This window comes from Eutrigla gurnardus (assembly GCF_963514095.1).
Source record: "Eutrigla gurnardus genome assembly, chromosome: 15".
Classification (NCBI taxonomy): domain Eukaryota; kingdom Metazoa; phylum Chordata; class Actinopteri; order Perciformes; family Triglidae; genus Eutrigla; species Eutrigla gurnardus.
In genome coordinates, this window is record NC_139938.1 from 8,932,570 (window position 1) to 8,954,034 (window position 21,465).

Sequence of the window (21,465 nt, forward strand, 5' to 3'; positions counted from 1 at the left end):
CAATACCATTCAAAGACACAGAAATGACACTATCAAACGCATCTTCGAGTCTGAAAACAAGTCATTTTAGATAAGTATTATGCTTTATTTTCCTCCAAATCCCCAAATGAATATAGTTTTCGTGGCTAGTGGAGGTTCTTGTTCCCATAATTCAATGTGTTGACATTAAAATGGTACATTGGCCCATATTTTTATGGGCAGCGATCACAGATGTCTTGGTGGCCTCCACATTGTTACGGTTCAGTGTTTTTGTCACTCGGGTTGGTTTGTGTATTGTGTTACTTGTGTTGTGGGTTGCACGGTGTGTGTGGCAGGGCTGCTCTGGCTGTAGGCGTGGTTGTTGCCAGTACCGGTCGATGTCAAGGCACACCTGCAATCACTCATCTCATTCCACCGTCCATAAAGACTCCAGACCTGGACTTGTGTCAGTCTCTGCTCTGGGGTCCGAACTCGCTCTGCTAAATCATAACACACATAGTAGATACCAGCACTGGGATTATTCTTTGTTTTTAAATCCCTGCTCTTATCTCCTTCCCCATCACTTGACTAGTACTCTTTAATGATCATACCAAGGCTTCGTTTGTCCCTCCATCTTTATGGGATGATTTCATGTTGCAATACAGAGATATTTTCTTGTTTATATTTTTGCTTAATTTAGATCAATTTGTTCCAAAATCGGTGATGATTCACTGGTTTAAACATGCATTGAAGTGAGGATGAATACATTCAGAAACAGGTCAGTGTGGGGGGGTTTGCATGCAGATGTCCAGAAACGGCAACATGACTCATTTGGAGGCTACTGTATAGTGGGCCATCTGAACAGAGATGTGCAGCCTGTGGTGCTCCAAACAAAGGTTATTAATGGCTTCAGCTATTTAAAACATGTGAGAGAGAATATTTCACACCCAGCGGCCAATGTGTTCAAAATCCATGTCTATCATCCCTTTCTGCCAACACAAACTGAAAAGACGCCAAACAAGTGGCAGATTATTGGACATGTGATGGGAGGTCCGGCGCGTAGAGATCCGTGGGCGCCTATTGGTTTCATGGAGACGCGCTGAGCGGCGCGGCGCGGCGCGGCGCGGTGCGGTTATAAAAGCGAGCGCGTGAGCGGAGCGTCTGTACTGGAGCCTCAGCCGGCCGGTGCACATCACGGAACACACACCGACAACACACACGGCGCAGCCATGAGCGAGGTAAGTGCTTCTTAGTGGGCTGCTTCGTGTTCACGCCGCCTTTTCTGCGCCTGCTGTGAAGTTAACGGATCTCAAGTACAGTGTTGCGTTCAAAAACCTGAACTTTGCATCGCTTTTTCTTTGATTATGCACGTCTGTGTGTTGTCTTTGAATGCAGCCTGTTAATGTACGGTCAAACCACCGGATCAACACTTTGTTTAACAGTATTATTTTACTGCACATGGTGCACAGTTCACAGTTAACCACTGGTCTCGAGTCAGTCGTTGCTTTTCTTTATGACCGTGGCTGTGATGTGCAGCTGCACCTGCTGACTTGCCAACATTAATTAGGCACTGTGACATTTTTAGGGAGGCTGCAGATGTGAGAGCCAAATTTAAAATTGACAGTCAAGTGTGTGTGTGTGTGTGTGTGTGTGTGTGTGTGTGTGTGTGTGTGTGTGTGTGTCCACGAGACTGTTAATACATACATGTGTATTTACATTCATTGACATATTTTCCCTACATGTATTTATTTCAAGATGAATTTAGTAGTCATATTTATTCATTTAAGAATGCCATAAAATACTTCCTTAAACATGGTTTAACTCTGGAATTTCAAAGTAAAGCTCACCCCAGCATGAGCACATGTCAGAGGAAGCAGAGGCAGTAATGACGGCGGTTAGTTTATGCATCATTTCATGAGACTGAGCCTTTGCAACCCGTGTGTGGACGACAAAGGGGGGGCAAGTTTCTGATCATTAGTGGAGACGAGAACGCCAGAAAGCCCAGCAGGAACCGTCTGTTAAAGATGATTCACAGGCAACAAACGCATCCTATAGTTACTGAATTATTCCAGACTCGCTGCGAACCCAGAGAAATAAAACATTCTCACAGTGTCCACGAGTGAGCAGCGGCTCCAATTAGACTTCATCAGTTTGTTCAGGCTGAGCAACTGGTCTGGCTAAAAGCACAGCACACATATAGTTGGCTTTTAATGTGTCTCCTGCTGTGTGTGTTGGATGGTGCCCAGTCCTGGTGTGTCTCCACAGCTGCAGCATGTTGGAGCTTCATTATCTAGAAACATCTCAGGATCATCCTGCCAAAATAATTGCGATTCACGATATATCCTGCTAATCATCAAAATATGCGTTAAACTCTTAATGTGGCACTAAAACATCCTGGTATCACTTTACATTCTGTTAGGAACCAAATATTTGTATTGCGTCACAGAGAATCTTGTTTTTGTGAATGTCTTTTTAGTGAAAAAAATCAAATAATCTTAAATCAGAGGATCATAAATCATAAAGTCTCCCTGCATAAATCAAGGATGCATTAAAAAAAAAGTAATTTTGCCTCCTGTATTTTTTTAATCAGGCTCTATTTTTCATTTCTCTACTATGATAGCAAGCTAGACAGCTTTTTAAAGTCACTTGTGACAATATTCACGATTATCCTGATGATGGAAATCCACCACAATCAATTTATTGTGAGTGTTATTTATCACGATAAAATGCATACCGTCCCATCTCCACTCCTCAGTATGAAATAAAGTAAAACATGTTGTTTGTCAAATGCAATGAACACCAGCTGCCACTTCAGTCCTCATGAATCTTTGAGTGCAGACTTGTGAGGTCTTTTTGTACACTGTCTCACACACAAACACACACACACACACACACACACACGACCGTCATGACATTGACTTCTCTCCTCCCCTCTGGTGTACTGCTGTACCGAGTGAAGTCTCATAAATAAGACATTACACATGAAACTCAGGAAATCCAGTTGCATGTCATGTCAGTGATGGATTCATTTGCTTACAAAGAGCCAAAGCCAAGAAGACGTTGCTCTGAATGAATAATTAAATACAAATCAATTGCAGGCTCTGTCTACCTCCACCTTGCACGACTGCCTAACCAGCATAACTGGCATTCTCACCAGCAGCAGAGGAGACGTACATATCTGTTTAATCATTATATTATCAGTGTGTCCAGTTTGGAGCATTTTCTACACAAAAGAGAGAAATTACCACTTGCCATTCAAAGCCTGAGGAATAATTTAGCCCTTTTGTCATGATAAAATCATCTCTGTATATTATTTAAAATTACTTCTATAAAAGCTCAAACGTTTCATTACAACAATCCACTCAAGCTGCTTCACAGCTAGAGAGATACACATTTTAAGACATTTGCAGTTTTAATCAATATTATTGTCAAATGTGCTGTTATGATGCGAAGGATAATGAGGTGGTAACCAAGTCTCTGGTGGTGGTAGTGCTGCAGCTGATTCATCTTTAGCTGTGTCCAACACATCAAGCACTCCCAGGTTCCTGTGGTGACAGTAGCTTAAATGGGTGCTCTGTCACCATAGTGATGAACAATTCAGCTTTTCCAGGCTGCACTATCTGGCAAATTATGACAACAAGGAAAGCGACATTAACAAGGCTGTGGAGTGGAGTACTGGGTTTCAGCACAAACAGCCTCACATTCTTGTGTGGCTATTTCCCCAAATCAACCCAGTTCCCCACCTTATGCTGACCGTGATTTACAGCAGATAATTTGTAATCATACTCGTGTTCTTATGACACCTAAACCATAAGCAGAAGCCTTGATTTGCGATGCTGTTTGTTAAATGAGCATCTTTTAACTGCTTTGATTTGAATATTCATGCTGTCAGTGGTGCCTTCTGTTGTGTGGCTCACATGATCATCTGGAGGCTTCGTTCAAGCCTCAGGTTGTTCAACACAACTTTAATTAGATGGCACTCGGTGGAGAAGCTCCAGCCAACTGTGTGTGTTTGCCAAGATATGCTGCATACATTTTTCAGATGTTCAGCAAACTAAATTTAATTGTTCCTTCCCTCGTTACCATGTGAGCTTCTCAACAAAAATCTCCTGCAAAATATTCCTCAACAACAACTGAAGTTAGTTAAAAACAATGTTCCCCATCAGCGGACCGTGAGGACGTCACTGTCGTCCAGTCGTAGTCAAACCACTTTGGTCACATGGTTTGTGAACAGCACCTGTAGGAGCCACTATAGAGCTTTCTGAGATGCATGTGTATTACAGTTCTGACTTATAGGTTGGTGATTTTACATTGAATTCAGAAAAGGGTTAGATTAGAGTATGTCTTACATTCCTTAGTCTCAGCACAGAAAAATATTATAATAATTATTATTGAAAAATCATGTGGTATATAAGAGGGATGCATCACACAATCAAAGGAATTTCACCCAGGAGACCGCACTTCGTCTCAATTGTGAAACCAAAAATAAACGTTAACTTGATGCTTGTTTATTTATTTATATTTGCGGTTACATCGTTGCGTTGTTACATCGTTGCCTTGTTACATCGTTGCGTTGTTACATCGTTGCGTTGTTAGGTTACATTGTTACGTTGCACTGTTACATTGTCATATTACTTTGACGCAAAATTGATGTTTTATGTTGTGTTGTCGCGTTACGTTGTCGCGTTACGTTGTCGCGTTACGTTGTCGCGTTACGTTATTGCGTTACGTTGGTGCGTTACGTTGTTGCGTTACGTTGTTGCGTTACGTTGTTGCGTTACTACTATAACACAAACCATGGTCTTTTTTTTAACCTTAAGCAGGTCGTTTGTTTTGCTAAAATCTACCCAATCATTACACAACATCAACCACCTGGCTTTGTGCCTTTCTGCAGGCTGATAAGAATCTATTCATACAATTTTATTTATGAATATTTTCAGTTCAGAAACATTGACATTCAACAAATCCTTTGTTTTACAGAAACGTACAATGCCAACATCTTTCTCGAGTGGATTGCTAGTCCTCTGTATGAAAATACAATAATCAAGTGTGTCTGCAGCCGTAGGCGACCTGTCCTTCAATCAATGCGTCAGCATTTAAGTGGTCTCTTGCTATGTTCACTTACCACATACTGTAATAACAGTGAGAGCGGTGGCTATGGTGGTTACTTGGCAAAGTCATTTGTTTCATCAGGCAAAGTGGACTAGAGTCCTTTTTATTAAATTAATGAGATAAGAGTGTTAAGAGTTGCTGATCTATGTAAAATGGACGGATGCTGAGATGGGGAAAAGTGGTTGGGGATGATTTTCCTCAGAACTGCCTTTTGCTGACTGAAGACTGACAAAGTGATTGCCATCGGGACCAAAGTGGTTCGATAAGAAAGAAAAGGCCTCTGCAACTCTGAAGGAAATGTTAAAATATAATTTGAGGCATGTTGATTATTTTGTCATTTAGTGACCCGAAATAAATTCACGTTTTAATCTGCAATTCTCTTTGATTTGTTTTGAGGCATCTAGACTGACCCTAATCCCGCTATAAACAATGAACAGACATAACATAACATTGAAATAATCTGTAATCCATCTAAACGGTTATCAGATTTTGGCCTACAGGGTAATCCTGGTTTCTGCCGGGCTTTGCAGGGAAAACAGCAAACATTAGTGACCAAGGAGTGGGATATGAATGGTCAACACAAGAGACAACGAAGCAGATTACACTTTAAATTGCCAAAATGGGATCAGTGCTTTAACATCAGCTTTTGTAAAGCACCTTGCAGCCTGTTAAAATGTCACACATTTCTCAGAGGAATTGCACATATTCTCACAGAGGGAAAGCTGTAAAAATGCACAAGCTGCCTTATAATACACCTGAGGCCACTTGATTCCATTTGCAATATTACATCGTCACCTTAAAGGTATACAAGAAAAATGTGAACACATAAACCTGCAATACATTATCCATATACTGTATATGTCTTGTATGTCAGTATGAAATGAGGATGAAATAATGACTGTAAATTGAATCCCTAAACTATCTATGGACATACTCCACGAACTCTACTAGTAAGAAAACTGTGTCCTCCACTGGCCCAGGCTTCAACTCACTGCTCCACCTGTCTCCTCATGCTTTGGTTGCCTGTAAATGACACGAACAATAAAGTCACACTTAAATGAGCCGCTAATTAGAGCAGAAACGGAAACAACACACGATCCAGCGTACCTGAAAACCTCCTTATGGTTCATTTTTTGGCATGAGAGCCAGGCATTTGTTGTGACCGGGTTGGTTTACCACGCCACCCCGTCGTTCATCACGCTGCCCTCCAGCTGTGAGCAGCTACAGTTTCTACATTCCACAAGGTGCTTTTGGACCAGGATGGACCAGGGGATTCCTGTCAACATAGATTAAATAAATTACTTAGATAGTTATTTTGTGTAGCAGAGCAGGACAAATGTGAGTTAACCGTCCCTTTTAATTATGCTCTCACAGTGCTTTTTTTGACAGAGAGATAAGTAACAGTCTGGGTTTTGATGTATGCTGCTGGGTGGGCCATGCTCTGCCTAATGCATGCTAATGTTCTATGGGAAAACCATGCTGCTCTACCATTAGTTCCACTTGAATAGCTCCAGCTGGAAGACAAACTGTACCTTCCTTCTTCTGTAATGATGCTATTGTACACATGTAGGTGAGTGAAAGACGTTTCTGCAGATCCCACTAATCCCCTGTGGTTTGTATCATGTTCCTGCATGGCTTTCATGTCTTTTTGATTTCTTCCTTCACACCAACACTTTTAAAGTGAGTGGAACTTTCTTTGTGGTGCAGCATTCAGCAAGAACTATTTTCAGAAACATTGTCCCTGTTAAATGACAAAATATGGCTGCCCTCCAGAATGACACACATAGTGTTTTCTACCATGACACCCCTGTCAGCGGGATTACATCATGTTTCCGTTCCTTCCTAAACTGTTACAAACCCCATTGAATATAAATCGGATATATAAAGTGCCAATTTTGTTAATATTTCCTTCATCATCAAGTACTTTGATAAGGTGAGTTTGTTAAGGATATTCATTGTGGTTACTTAAATAATACGTAAGGCAACGACCACATTTGTGAAAGACTATATAAAAAGTGGGTGTATTCACAGTTTGTTATTTTGGCTGTCGCCATCTTGGTTTTTGTTTGTTTGACTCTAAATGGACCATAATTTACTAAACATCATGCTGGATTGAAGAAGACATGAAACTAGAGATTGAGACCATAAACTCTTTGAATGAACTGTAAAAGACTAAACAGACTATACAATCAGACTTCTTTAAGCTTCAATAGGAGTCGCCCCCTGCTGACTATTAGAAAGAATGCAAGTTTAAGGTACTTCTGCATTGCCTTCACTTTTCAGGCCCAGTCTAACACAGGCAGTAACCTCCAGTTCTGAAAAATAAAGCCAAGCTGAAGTGCCTTAACATGCACTCTCTACTGGCCATCAGGGAGCTACTCCTCTGGTACTACTCTGGTTGTAGAAAGAAGTCTGATTGCATGGAAGTCTATGAGAAAATGACCCTACTTCTACCTTGATTTATTATCTCAACATTGTAACCATGAGTTTATGGTCTCAATCTCTAGTTCCAAGTCTTCTTCAATACAGCATGATGTTCATTTCATATATTATGGTCCATTTAGAGTCAAACAGTCCACAAACCATGACTACATCCAATTCCGATAAACAGTATAGTATATGAGCATAACTACGATATCTAAATATTAGCCATTTTGTGCTAGAGGTCTTAGGAAGACATTGACCATGTTTAAGCTAACTTTATCAGTCACTTGGGCTTCATTTTAATTATCCACCCAGTAGTCACTGCTTTTTACCTATTTCTTCCACTAGAAAGCTGTCTTCAAGATTAATACTACCAATTAGACTGGAGTCTGGGGTGTAAGTGACTCACTTTAATTATTGAATGTGTCAGCATCAGATAAAGATGAATAAGGAAGTCAGCCAGCTTTCATATTCTAACTTTTCTGTCTAAAACAGCAGTCTCAATGCATGAAGTTCTATTATCCTGCTGTCACATAAACATCCTCTTTCATCGTTTACTGGGAACAACATTTAACAATATGATACCAACTTATGGTTCACACATTTTCCTGAAGTGCTGGGATAAATTGTAATTGGTTTTCATTGTTTTCTATATCATTGACATTAATGCATGATGAATGTTTTGCCCGCATTGCGGAGAGTTAATGAGCTGGAAACTTATGATGGTCTTGGATTCAGACAGCAGAACATTGAAAAGAAGCTCAAAGTCATCAAGTCTATCGCTCATTTGGAAGCAATTTTTTTCCTCGGCATTGGTACAAACTTTGGACAGTTGGAGAAAGTAGAGTTGCATTGACTTGACGTGGCAGTTTTCTCAACTAACAGTGAGATTTGCATAATGTATAAACTTGACAACTTAATTTCACACAGGCAGCATTTGCCAGAATTAATGGTACACCTCGGTAATCCGTTAGTATTTAGACAAGTCACATACTGATGAATAGTTATATATTTTCTGGCTGTGATGAAAATATAATTTCAAGACATCCCACAGGGGCTTGACTGTTGATTAGTGCTTGTGTGAGACAGCCAACTATCCAGGAACAACAGATAAATGTGTTTAAAAGCTTATCTGATGCCAAATTAGTTTGTAATACAGTATAGATGGGATTTTACAACACTGCACCCACCTGGCACTCAAAAACGCCAAACCTCATTTGTGCCTAACTTTAAGCCTTAAAGGAATACTTCACCCATTTGCATTAAGCTTTTTATCGTTAGTATTTGTGAATGGTCATGCATCATTCCCTCATTTTTGCCAGAGATGGGAGATCTCCAGATTTCTATTCTGAAAAAGAGCCTCTGATGTCACAAATATCATAATTTTGTGTAATCGGAGGCTGCTTTGGTTAGAGGGTGAATCTACAACACTAATTCCTCATGTTTCCAACTAGCCTATAGGGGGTGGGACCCACTGAGGCTACAGACCTGTTAAGCTGTGTACACACCGGAAGAACTGCCCGACTCGCGTCGGTAAATTCGGCGTCGGCTACTTAATATGGCCGACTCGAACAACGACATGGGCGGTTCACACCTACGGAATTACAGCCGACGCCATACGTTCCGCGCTTGCGCGAGATGTAATGTCTCCAAAACAACAGGCGGCGCTAATCTGTATTGTGGGCCAAAAAACACGAAAACCGGAAGTAGGCGGTCCTCTCTAGACCACCTTCTTCGATTCCACTGGTTATATGGTATGTTTACCATCGTCACTTCCGGGCTTCACTGATTCGCTAGTCAAGCTGCTAGCCTCCACCAATCAGAATGGTAAAAGAATGACCGACTCGAATGGCGGATTACACATTTGAATCGGCTGAAATGAACGCCGACGTGGGCCGATTCGAGCGACCACACCAAGGAGACTCATGTCACGGACGCCGACTCTCTCAAGGACGCCGATTTTCGGTCCGGTGTAAGCCCGCCTTTACAGATCAGTGGGTGGGACTTCACTTGCTGAAAGTTGTTGTCTTCCATCCACATGTGCCAAAATGTCACTGTTTGCCATTTCTCGGTCAAGAAGGCACCAAATTTGAAATTTATTTAACTACATATATGACCCACTTTCAATACAGATGCATGCTTCCGCCGGTGAAGTATGCCTTTAATATTCTTCAAACAGATGAATTATATAAAAAGTCATGCCCTGTATACAGTTCTCATGTACAAGGAAAATATTGAGACCAAAACCATTTGCATTGACTCACTTTTGGAGCCTCAAGTGGCCATTAGAGTTATTGCTCTGATGTTTGGCACTACCACGTTGGCTTTGTTTTTTGGTACCAGATGTTCCTGTCTGGTCGTCGAGAGAATGCAAGTTTAAGGCACTTCAGCATTGGCTTCACTTTCAGGACCAGAGGTTGTGACAGAGTGACTTGTAAACTTCCTCACTGAAGTTGAAAGCCAGATAGTAGTGGCTGTCAGTAATATTTTTTTGTCCAGTGGGAAAGGAGCTGTAGTCTTGTTTGAACAAGAGCTTTGGATCATTTATTAAAGCATTCTATTTTAAACTTGGTTGTACCTTCGCTGTAAATATCTCACTGTGACGTTGTGTTTTCTACAGTGTGTTACATCATCAAAGAAAGATACACTGCTGCTCATCTCCAGAAGGTGTTACTTGCCGGTTTTAGCAGGTCAGTCAGTGTAAAGTGTATAGTCCACCATAGTGGCATAATTTTACTTGTTCAGTCGATCGTTCCTCAGGAGAGTCTCTCTAATGCTGTCATGCTTGTTCCAGTCTGCTGGTGGGGAAGTTGTGAAGGAGTTGTGGTGGTGCTGGGATGAGCTGTCTGTGACCTAGTTTTGCTGTCTCCTCGTTAAATTGTTAATAGATCCTGAGTGCAGCATGGAGTCTCTCTGGGGAGTCCGAGCTGCCATAAGAACCAAAAATAGCCCCCCCACACAGTGGGAAGGTAATTTATTTATTTCACCAATGCCCTCCATGTTCACGCCAACCCTTCATGCCAATGTAGCATTTTAGAAACACATGAGCATCACGCAAGGATGCCGTGATGGAAACTGCCCTGATACACCTCTGCGGAGTCGTGTTTGAGCATTTACTGAGACGGACAAACAATCTGACAGCTGTATATAATTCATTAGTATGGATGCACTCTGCACCGATGGCAGTCCAAGTAACACTGTATTAACCCTAACTTCTGATTGAAATGCAACAAAGACCGAACTCCTCTTCATCCCGGGGGAAGACTGCCCTCGCATGGACCTGTCGGTCACTGTCAAGGACTTCACAGTATTGCCTCCGTCAACTGCGAGGAGCCTGGGTATAATCCTTGATGACCAACTATCCTGCACCCCCAACATCACTGCTGTGGCCCGATCCTGCAGATTTGACTTTGTTGGCAGGCTCAGGGAGGACCAGTTGATAGGTGTAGAGACCAGAGAATACGTGTTTTTCATAATATGGGACCTTTAAAGAATCCCATGCCATCAGAGCGCAGAGTGAGCTGCCTGAGAGGCTTAGCCTGAACAAGTCTCATCTTTCAAATCACCATCCAAAACTCTGTTTTAAGGATAGTTTGATTGATTAGTTGATTCCATCTGCTTTTTAAAATATTTTGTAAAGCACTTTACAAAGCATTTCTAATTGTGGTATTTCTAACAGCGCCATAAACTGTCTTCCCTTCTTCTTCTTCTTCTTCTTCTTCTTCTTCTTCTTCTTCTTCTTCTTCTTCTTCTTCTTTTCTTCTTCTTATCTTCCATCTTTCTAATTATATACCACAGCCTCTGTGACACCTGCTCTTTTGCAAATCATCATGATGGCAGGCCTCTCAGCGTGGTGTCCCTTGCCAGCTTCCGTATGACGCGTGAGACATAGATGTGAGGAAGTCGAGGTCACAGCTGACGGGTGTGAGAGTTAATAATGAAAAGTGGACGGCCACATAGAGAGAGGAGTTCAGATGTGATACGATGACAGCTGATGCTCTCATGCATCAGTCTGAATCATTCTCTCGGCTGACGGCTCTGTTCTTACTCATGCAAAGAGTTTGTACTGGATGTTCGACAAAGCTTTTTGACAGTAATCTGCCCGTTTGAGTCGTTGGCATGTTGAGCTTCTTCACTGAACACTTTTCGAGATGGATTTCTCTTCTTGTGTTTTCTGGGAATATGGTTTTCTAACAAGTGCAGTCCGTCCTTTAGAGTCTGGTCTCCACCAACCCCGTCACATCAGGAGGAGGAAGACAATTTGAAATGAATAAATTCGACAAGATTGCTACAAGCTAATGGTCAAGGGTGGTTTTGTATGATAGGAGATCCTCACTTCACATTTGATTGGATACTTGTATTTATGTACATATTGTTATATAATTTACTTTGTTCACCTTAGATTTGTACTTTTTCACTGAACTCATATACATCACTGGTTGTGTTCATTAACAGTGTGACATTAACCTGATAAGCAGGAACCCATTGAATCTTCAAGGCCCTCTGTCAGTTAGGTTTGCTATAATAGATACACACCACAAGGACAACTCCCATACATGTTTTAACATCAGAGATAACTGACCAGTGAGACTCGGTTGCGTGCGAGTCCAACCAAGATCCTGTGGGAGCTCTGCCATTCCGAGCCCAGCGCTGCCATACTTTAACTGTGACCTGAATAAATACTATATCTGTGAACTGAAGAGTTCTCCGGTTTATCCTTTGGCTTCCAACAAAAGAACTGGGGGTTAATAGTATATAGATTTTGATTTAAAGTAAATTAAGAAACACTTTACTGATTAGAATCATCGTAGTCACTGGCCATGTAGTTTGATCGTTTCCTAAAGTGCAGCCACATCACTGCTATATTCACTTGAGTGTGCATGTCAGTATTGTGACACTTAAAAATCCACAGGACTGATGTGGCATGACCACATTATCATGGCCAAATGACTAAAAATATGCTTAAAAACTCACTTAAAATGGCACATACTGGCTACTACATACTGTTTTTTTTATTATTATTATTATTATTATTATAGCCACATCAAAGATCAAACAATGTTAAATGAGAGATCATAAATCATAAGGTCTCCCTGTTTAAATAAATGATAGTCTAAATACATATTTATGATGTATTTTTTGCCTCAGGCCCTATTTTTTACTCTCAGTACAAAGAGAGCTCTCAGGACAGACAGACACCATCAGTAAGTGAACGCATCACCATCCATATGGCCACGACTTTCAATGCTGATTTTGATTCTTCAGTGTGCTGCTCGTCCAAGCTGTTTTTGGCCACAACTCAAGAATTGATATGCTAATTATGACAATTTCACACAAATAGCAACCGTCTTGCTCAAAGACAGTATTCCACCTATTTAAATCTGTTCTTGTGTTTATGCTGATTATTTTATAATGCACCAAACTTCTTAAACTTAAAGTTATGTTTAAACTTATTTTTGAAGTTATATTCGAAAGGTCACATTTCATACAGTGTCAAGCTTTTAACTTAAATTAATCTAAAAACTTATATAAGATACAAAAACATGCCTTAAAGGTAAAGATAGAGCCACTGTGTAATGTGTATTCACTTACAGTGAGATATTAGGGGTGTAACGATTCATTCGATTAATCGATGAATCGATAGTCAGTCCTATAGATTCTACTAAATCGATCTGCTAAAATAAATAAATAGAATGAATCGTTTTGGCTTCACCAATAATCGATATAAATGCATTTAATCGGATGAATCGTGATTCTTACTTATGATTAATGTTTTAATATGTTTAAGACACTCTCTCCCCTGCTAGCATGTAGTCTATTGAAACATTTTTAAAATAACTGAGCAATGTTTAATTACATTTTTGTATTCAGCATAAAATATTATGCAGGACTAATTTTTTCTAGAATAAATATGTTATTTTTCACCTTTCAGAAGAATACAGATAGTCTCACTCACATTATTGCATGTTTATTTCATGGATATAGAATTTTGGTTACAAGTTACTGAATCGAATCGTGGTTTACAGAATCGAATCGAATCGTTACAAAAAGAAAAAATCGTCCTTGAATCGAATCACCAACTACTGTATCGTGAATCGAATTGCTGTGAAGCCAAAAATTCACACCCCTATGAGATATTCTTATTTTTTGAAGAAGGTATGAAGAAAAACCTTCCTGGCAGGGAGGGAATACCTCAAATATGGTGAAGCTCAAACAGAGAGGCTGTATTTGGTAAGAAGAAACATCATCAGCATGTGATATCCTACAGGAGAACACGGCTGCACCTGCTCAACTACTAATTTCTCTTCTCCCGTTCCAAAATACTATTGAGCTTTTGAGTCCTTCGTTAAAAATGCTGCTGGCAAACAGAGCGACAATAGTGATGGGAATCAAGCAGCCAAGCTTGAGCAGAGGCCTCGATGGGCCGTGGCAAACATCTCATTTGGAATTCACTTGCTTGTTTCTGAAAATCCTCATATGAATTTCTATGTAAATAGACCTTTCTTACCGTTTCCTCTCCATGTTTATGAGGCACATTAGAGCAGCGCTGGTGGTGGAACCTCCACTGAGACGAGCGACTGTGCAGAAAGAGGCAATAGCGGAGGGAAAATGTGCTAATGTGGGGAGAGTTTTCCCATTGCACATTAGGACTGGAGCTGTTATGTAAGCTCCGACTGTATCCAGGCAGAAAGAGAGAAACGGAGAGTCTAAAGAGAGAGGGGAGGGGGAGGGGGGGTCATAGTAAAGATGATAGGTTCTGTTTCGGGAAGAAAGGAAGAGCAGCAAAATACTACATTTCTCAGTTTACGTAAGAATATGGTCACATTATTGTTGTCTTGGCTGATAGCGAGACTGTTAGAGACAAAAATAGGATACTTTTATCAGCAACGCCAGACACAAATAGCACACGCACTTCCACTGTGTGATCGTGGAGATTTAGCCTCCTTCAGAAATCTACAAAAAATGTGTCCTAATATGAAAGACGTCTTTGAACTGGGATGAGCGTACCTGCTCGTGGTCCATTTGCTAGTTGAAGCTAAAAGCTACAGCAGGAGAAACAAAAAGGATGTGAAAAACAAAAATGCGCAGCACAAAGCATCAAAAAGTTGCAGCTGAATATTGATTTCAGCCTCGGACATTTGTCTTCATTTCTCATTATTGCGCCGAGTCTTTCAACTACGCCGAGACAATCACTCAGACGTTATTGTTCCCCTGCTCCCGGACGCCTGGGTGCTGGCGTGTGTCCTGGTGGGTGGAGGTGTGATGTATGATGCCATCACGGTGTAGCACCGCCAAGTACCAGAGCACAATCAAGTGGATGGAGTCAGCGTGGGAATCCCAGCGGCTTTGACTCACTTTGAGTTCTGTGTGTAAACGGAGAAACAGATGGTCAAACTAGTTCCTCTTCCGTTGGCTCTTGTGATGGCACACAAGGACACAGGAGGAAGATGAAGGCCTTCTTATCCCAGATTGATTTTTGCTTTGTTCCCACTTGAGTCACATACATCAAAACTGCTTCGGCATTTGAAGTTCAATGGATTAATAATTCAGGTTGAGCTTGGCGAGATGGAGTCTTTGCCAGGAAGATGAATTAGTGAAATACAACAAACTCTAAATCAAATCACACCCACACTCATCTGTATGCTCTGGCATTGATAACAAATTGATCTGGGGGGAAAAAACTGGATGTTAAGTGAGGAATTGGGAAACTGTCGTACATCTTGTGATGTTGCAGAGCAGCATCGGTGACGGGAGAACATTCTGCATCTGTTAAAGGAGTCATCACCAGGAAATCGCAATTTCTCTTGTTAAAACATGCATATCTGTGTTTGACCTCAGTTGAAACTTGCCTGAAAGGCTGGAGTTTGAAAGTGGCGCCGTTTTTTCGCTTCTGCTCTTTTTCCGAACAGGAATAGCACACAAGGGTGTGCATTCCTAAAGCACGAGATTTTGATTCTGCGCCTTCGGTGACGTCACCGTGGCGGCTACTTGCATAAGCCCACCCCTCTTTCACCACCCAACCCCGCCCCGTCCGCTACCTGAAATCGCCGAAGCGCCGCCATTATGTTTTGGAGTCTGCATGCAGGCAAGCCCCCCCGGCTCTGTCCTTCCTGCGGCGAATCAACGCGCGCCTCATTACATATTATACAATGCACATCCGGACCAGTCAAAACCTCGCGCGTAATCTCGCGTGATAAAATCGCGGTACGAAAAAGGGTCAGAACAAGCTCAATGTTTGATTAAAATTTTTTTTTTTTTTTCTAATAAGTTTTACGAATTGATCCAAAGCGATCCAAGGGGGGCTGGATACGTATAAAACCAGGTGATGACTCCTTTAAAGCAGGCAGAGGGAGCGTGGACTTTGCAGTCTCTCTACTGGCCATCAGGGGGCAATTTAAAGTAAAATAGATCATAAAGCAGGGGATGCTTTAGGGCGCGGCTAGCTTATGATTGACACGTTGCTTTCACTCTACCAATGTAGTTAGCTGCTAAGATGACTTCAACACTTAAAGTTGACCTTGAATTATGAAGCTAACTTTGTTAGCAGCTTCACACCAGAATCCAGATGGATCCAGATCCAGTAAGGTTGCTGCTCTGCCGCTTTTGTTCGTCAGATCCACCAGTCGCTCCTCCACAGTCCAAATATCACCTCACTTCCTTCACTGGTTGCAAAAATCCCAAGATGGCAACGGCCAAAAGGCTGAACTCAAGGCCTTAAAACCGTGTACAAACCAATGGGTCACGTTGCCATGACTACATCCACTTCCTATATACAGTTGATGCCTACAACATGCTGACTGGGTTTAGGTTGAGGATGACTTCCCACGATACTCTCTCCGTGGGGAACATAAGAATGTCTTTGATCTTAGAAATGTTGAGCTTCCTGCAAATGAGCGTTTTGTGGAATAAAATATAAAACATAAAATGTAATAGGAAAAAGTATCTCCATATTGACAGAAGCTGTTTCTTTGTTTTCTTTGCAGAGACAAGCATCTGGAGCAACGACTGGAAACAGCAAACCATCTGTTGGCCAAGGTATTTTATGAGCATCATGCCGAGTCAGGAATAAGTATACAGAAATATGGAGTGTTACTAATGTTCTGTTTTCAGACAGCATCTAGATCTTCAATTTTCATCAATAAAATACAAAACCTCTCAAACCACAAGTGTGAATACAATAAACTGTACAACCTAATGATTGGTCAGATGCAATGACCAGACAGGACTCAGCAAGGGGTGATACGAAATTTCACGTGCGATTATTCTGGCTAAAATAATTGTGTATTATAAAACAATCTTATCCTATTAACCATCAAAATATGCTTAAACTAAAAAAAATGGCACGTAAACATACTGGAATCACTTTGATTTTTTTACACACTGATGAGACACATCATTTTTAGTGAAAAACAATCAAATAATGTGAAATGAGATTATCATAAATCTCTAATCTCTAATGTCTCATGCCATAAAAAAGGATAATACATTTGTTTGAATGTATTTTTGTATCCTGTGTCTTTTTTTTCTTTGCTTCTCTACCACGAAACAAGTTGTCTAGCTTTTTCGAGTAATTCAAACTGGGCCATGGTGTTGTTGGAATAATAATGTAATTCAGGTTCCTTGCGTTCTGAACGGTAAAACTAGCCTTGTGGTTCTTTGAAGGATGTTAAGAACAGAAATGTACTTCTGGAAAAATTGGGAGTATTCAAGAACAAAGACCTGTTTCTAATGAATGAAGATATTTTTAACACTTAGCTATAAAGTTGACCTTGAATTATGAAGCTAACTTTGTTAGCAGCTTCACACCAGAATCCAGATGAATCCAGATCCAGTAAGTAATTAAGTGCTGCTCGGGGTGCCGTTCTGTTGCATGTGTTCGTCAGATCCACCCGTCGCTCCTCCACAGTCCAAATATGGTCACTTCCTTCAGCGGTTGGAATACTTTCATAATGGAGACCAACAACATCCAAAATGGCGACGGCCAAAATGCTGAACTCCACAAACCAACGGGTGATGTCACAATGACTACGACCACCTCTTATATACAGTCTCTCAACCATGCAAGAAGATAGTGTATATATTCTAAGTGCTTTTTGTTGTCTCCACATCTACTTTTGTGGCAGCATGTGATACAATCCACAGAGAAATCACTGAAATGCAGCCTCCTCCACTTCTACTTGAAGTGAACTTTCTCCCAACACAATGGATGCCGCAGGTTAATAGCAGCCCATTCACTGCTAAATGGCTTCACAGTCCCATTCAGCTCATAAAGCAGCCTTGGGTAGCTGGAGACCATGTGTCATCTCTCTTCTCTCTCTGGAGCCGCTGATAACACTGTAAGAACCCCGTGTTGAAATGGATTTCTGTCCCAACTTCTCGGATGATGAAGTGCACTGCAGCTCAGGCTCAGTCTGCAGGGAAAGGCCGGGATTGGGAGGGATTTTAGGCAGTTAATTGAATTTGATAGAGGCGTGAATTGCATTAATTTCCACACTTTCACACTTTCTCCTTTCCCCCCCATTGTATTTGACTTAGGAAGGTTCCCGAAGACTTATTCACTCTCATAAATGTACAGTTTGGAAAGCTACCGAAAACAAATCATTTCTGGCATTTATATCATATTCATTTGGACAATTTTCAACACATTATCACAAAATCAAGCATCAGTGGCCTGAAAAAATAAGAGAGAGGGGAAAAGAAAGAGAAACGATGAATGTCACGAAAGATGTTAAACGCATCTCAATTACTATTGTGTACAGGCGAATCCACATAAATGTCAGCATTCCTCCAGTCCTTCCTCTTATGGATTAGGTCACTTGGCAAGACATTTAGCAGAGGCTGCCATGGATCCGTATAGCTATTGTCATTTCTTTTGGTTTCCTCTCAAGATGGCAGCCAATGGCAGTAACACTGCCCTGGATTTCTTCTTTTACAAATACTGTTCTTCAAAATTGTACTCATTATTTAAAAACTTTACAATGTCATTTTGCATAGTCGATTTTATCAAATAAAAAATATAATTCATACATCCTGGTCACATAAAAATGATGTTCTTGTAAAACAAACTGCCCAGTGAATTACGTTTCGAGGGAAATGTCATTTTTCATGGATTACGTTTGCTCTTGACATATCACAAATAACACACATTAGCAAGTACTTTTGTGCAGAACTTTCAGCCAAACCATGATGTTTCTTATGAAACCTATCCAAGTTTTATTGCTTCAATCTAAAGTATGTTGCATTCTCTCTACTGGCCATCAGGGGGTGACTCCTCTGATTGCGCAAAGAAGGTTATGGTCTAAATCTCTAGTTTCAAGTCTTCTTCAATCCAGCATGATGTTCATTTAGTAAATTATGGTCCATTCAGAGTGAAATAGACCATAAAGCAGGTGATCCATTAGGGCGGGGCTACAGGCCGCTACCACGGTGTTGCTACCGTTGCTACCAATACAGTTAGCTACTAAGATGACTTTGACACTGAGCTGTGAATTTGACCTTGAATTATGGAGCTAACTTTGCTTCACAGCTTCACACCAGAATCAGAATAAACGGAAAAGGTATTGTTAATTTTCTTTCAGGACATTATCTGTTTTTCTATGGAGTTTTTGTGCATATATGTATTTTAATTCATTACTAAGAGAAAGAGAATAGAAGTGCCAGAAACAATATTCATCACAGATATTATGAAGATTCTCTTAATATCACTTCACGAGTCTATTAATAGTAAGATGCTTTTTTTTATGTCAACTGGTTCGTTGTCATGACCTGCTGGGACGGACTGAAAGGGCATCATGTCTGTATGAAGATCAATAATTTACCCTTTACCTATAGACGCTCACCGTTTGAGGAAATAAATGCCTTCCTTTTCCATTGTTTATTAATAGATTGGAGTCTAACCTGTGCTTCAGTTTTCACAGCCGTTGCTTGACTTTGCAGGTCACCTTTTCGTGGTTTGGTTGCTCACTATTCTTTAGAGCGGGCCGTCATCAATCATTGTCCATATTCCCTGAGGTAGTCTCCAATTTGAACGTGACCTTTCAAAACCTTTTATGGAAATAACTCCATGATTCATCGTGGCAATTTCATCCATTCATGCAGCAGCACAATACATTACAGAGACGTGGTGCAAAGGGCAGCCGGTGTAGTTTTAGGGAAGGAACATTTGTGCGAGAAGAACAGATAGAGGTTGTGTGGCTTCTCCAATCATGAAATATGAATTTGTTGTTTTGTCATCCAAGGACCTCAAGGTCAACAAAAGCTTCCATCCAAACGTAAGTAGGCCATTTGGACATTTTTATGCTACGCCGCACACGTTGCACAGCAGGTCATGCATGGAGCAGTGAACTGCATGGTAACCAGGTGGCTCGAATAAACCAGACTGAGCCCCTTCACTCGTAAACTCACTAGTTCAGCACTTCAGCACCGAGGATGTGGCATGTGCTGTATATGATAATGATGTAGTGGATGGTTAAAATAGCAGCTTTTCTCTTTCCTCTCATTTCAATAAGGCACGCTTCACTCTCCACACAGGATGAGATTCACAGTATGAATATTAACAAAGAAGTTTGAGTCTGTTGCTATTTATAAATGATGATGATTTGAAGAGTCTGTCTTCTGTCATAAAAGACCAGCAGGCAGCCTTCTTTGTTGATATGTGGGCTTCTGTGCTGTCCTTTTATCGAATGACATTTACATCTGATGTGAAAAACTGCCCGTACAACCTATTTTTACTGCATGTTTTATTATTTTTTTAATAAACTCTTTCTCAATAATTGAGGTGATGTTAGAACAGAGACCTTGACAAGGATCGAAATTAAGGAAGAAGTATAGACGGACGAATTCTCATTACAAAATATGATTTAGAAGTAGCCCCACGTTAGTCATTAGGTGGAACACAGTCCTGGATGGTTCCCATAGAAAAGCTCTTTCTCTTTGTTATACCTTTAGCAGAGGCAGGGATCTGAACAGTCAGTCTTCATCCTCAAAGCCCTTTCTCTTGGACCAAAAGACCATCTAGAGATACCTAATGGATGGATGGAGTTCAAGTATGAACAGGTTGATGGATCTCACTCCTGGAGATGAATTAAACCTTCTGACACACAACAATTGTGCCACCGTCTCCCCCCGTTTCACAGATGAGAAGAACAAGAACAACCTCCCCGAGGACTTCGACATCGACATGGACAACCCGGAGACGGAGAAGGCCGCCGTCGCCATCCAGTCGCAGTTCAGGAAATTCCAGAAAAAGAAGCAGGATGTGAAGTCATAGAGTGCGCGCTGTCCCGTGGTCCTGCATGTCAATCAAACTACACCGTCATGAACTGAAAGGGAAGGGTGGGGGTGGGATTCCTGAAGGTGGAGGGGTGGTCTGGGGTTAAATAGTCACATTGTGAGAGTCTGTGTATTTATTAACTTATGACTATTATATACAAAATATACATGATCAAACTCTGGGTGTATGTACTTAAATCAGTCCTATAATGTTGCTGTATTCTGTTTTTTACTTCTATGTCACTTCACCGTGTAGAACTTAAAGTTTAAATAGCTTTTCCCATGTTAAGAAGTAATCTCATACATTGTCAAACACCGGGTATTTTTAAATCTGGGGGAATATGAAGCCACAGGCATCGCTGTGATGACATTTTAACTTGGGTCTTAATGGATTCCCTCTGGCTGGCTAGAATCATCCCACACAGTTGACTGACTGAATCAAATTGATGTGTAATTTGTATTGGGATGTCAAAGGTCAACCCTCCCCCACTTTATATCTGACGACATGAATCTCACACTCTCGATGTTGTGCTTGTGATTTGATTCCTTGTGTTTCTTTCCTTGTTCTTGTTCCAGCCTGATTTGAACCATGTCATTGTTCAGTTGGCTGTAAACTGTACAAGCACAAGCACACACACACACACACACACACACACACACACACACACACACACGTATGCATGCAAGCTTGCACAGATG

The 21,465-nt window shown here is 41.0% G+C and overlaps 1 protein-coding gene across 2 annotated transcripts; it reads left to right on the forward strand.

The window, feature by feature from the left end:
- The first annotated feature begins 1,070 nt into the window (after positions 1–1,070).
- pcp4a (Purkinje cell protein 4a) lies at positions 1,071–21,248 on the forward strand. 2 transcript variants are annotated; one of them, XM_084028559.1, is made up of 4 exons: positions 1,071–1,196; positions 16,479–16,530; positions 19,734–19,766; positions 20,631–21,248. In XM_084028559.1, exons 1-4 carry the CDS (start codon positions 1,188–1,190, stop codon positions 20,762–20,764), a joined length of 228 nt encoding a protein of 75 aa, XP_083884685.1. In that variant the 5' UTR covers positions 1,071–1,187; the 3' UTR covers positions 20,765–21,248. The 2 variants fall into 2 exon arrangements, with proteins under 2 accessions (XP_083884685.1, XP_083884686.1); XM_084028560.1 differs by lacking the exon at positions 19,734–19,766 and having other exon boundaries at positions 1,074–1,196.
- The last annotated feature ends 217 nt before the right edge of the window (positions 21,249–21,465 follow it).

Coding starts and splice junctions, on each gene's coding strand:
- pcp4a (XM_084028559.1), top strand. Junction 16,531..19,733: donor CAAACCATCTGTTGGCCAAG/GTATTTTATGAG, acceptor TTGTCATCCAAG/GACCTCAAGGTCAACAAAAG. Junction 19,767..20,630: donor ACAAAAGCTTCCATCCAAAC/GTAAGTAGGCCA, acceptor CCCGTTTCACAG/ATGAGAAGAACAAGAACAAC.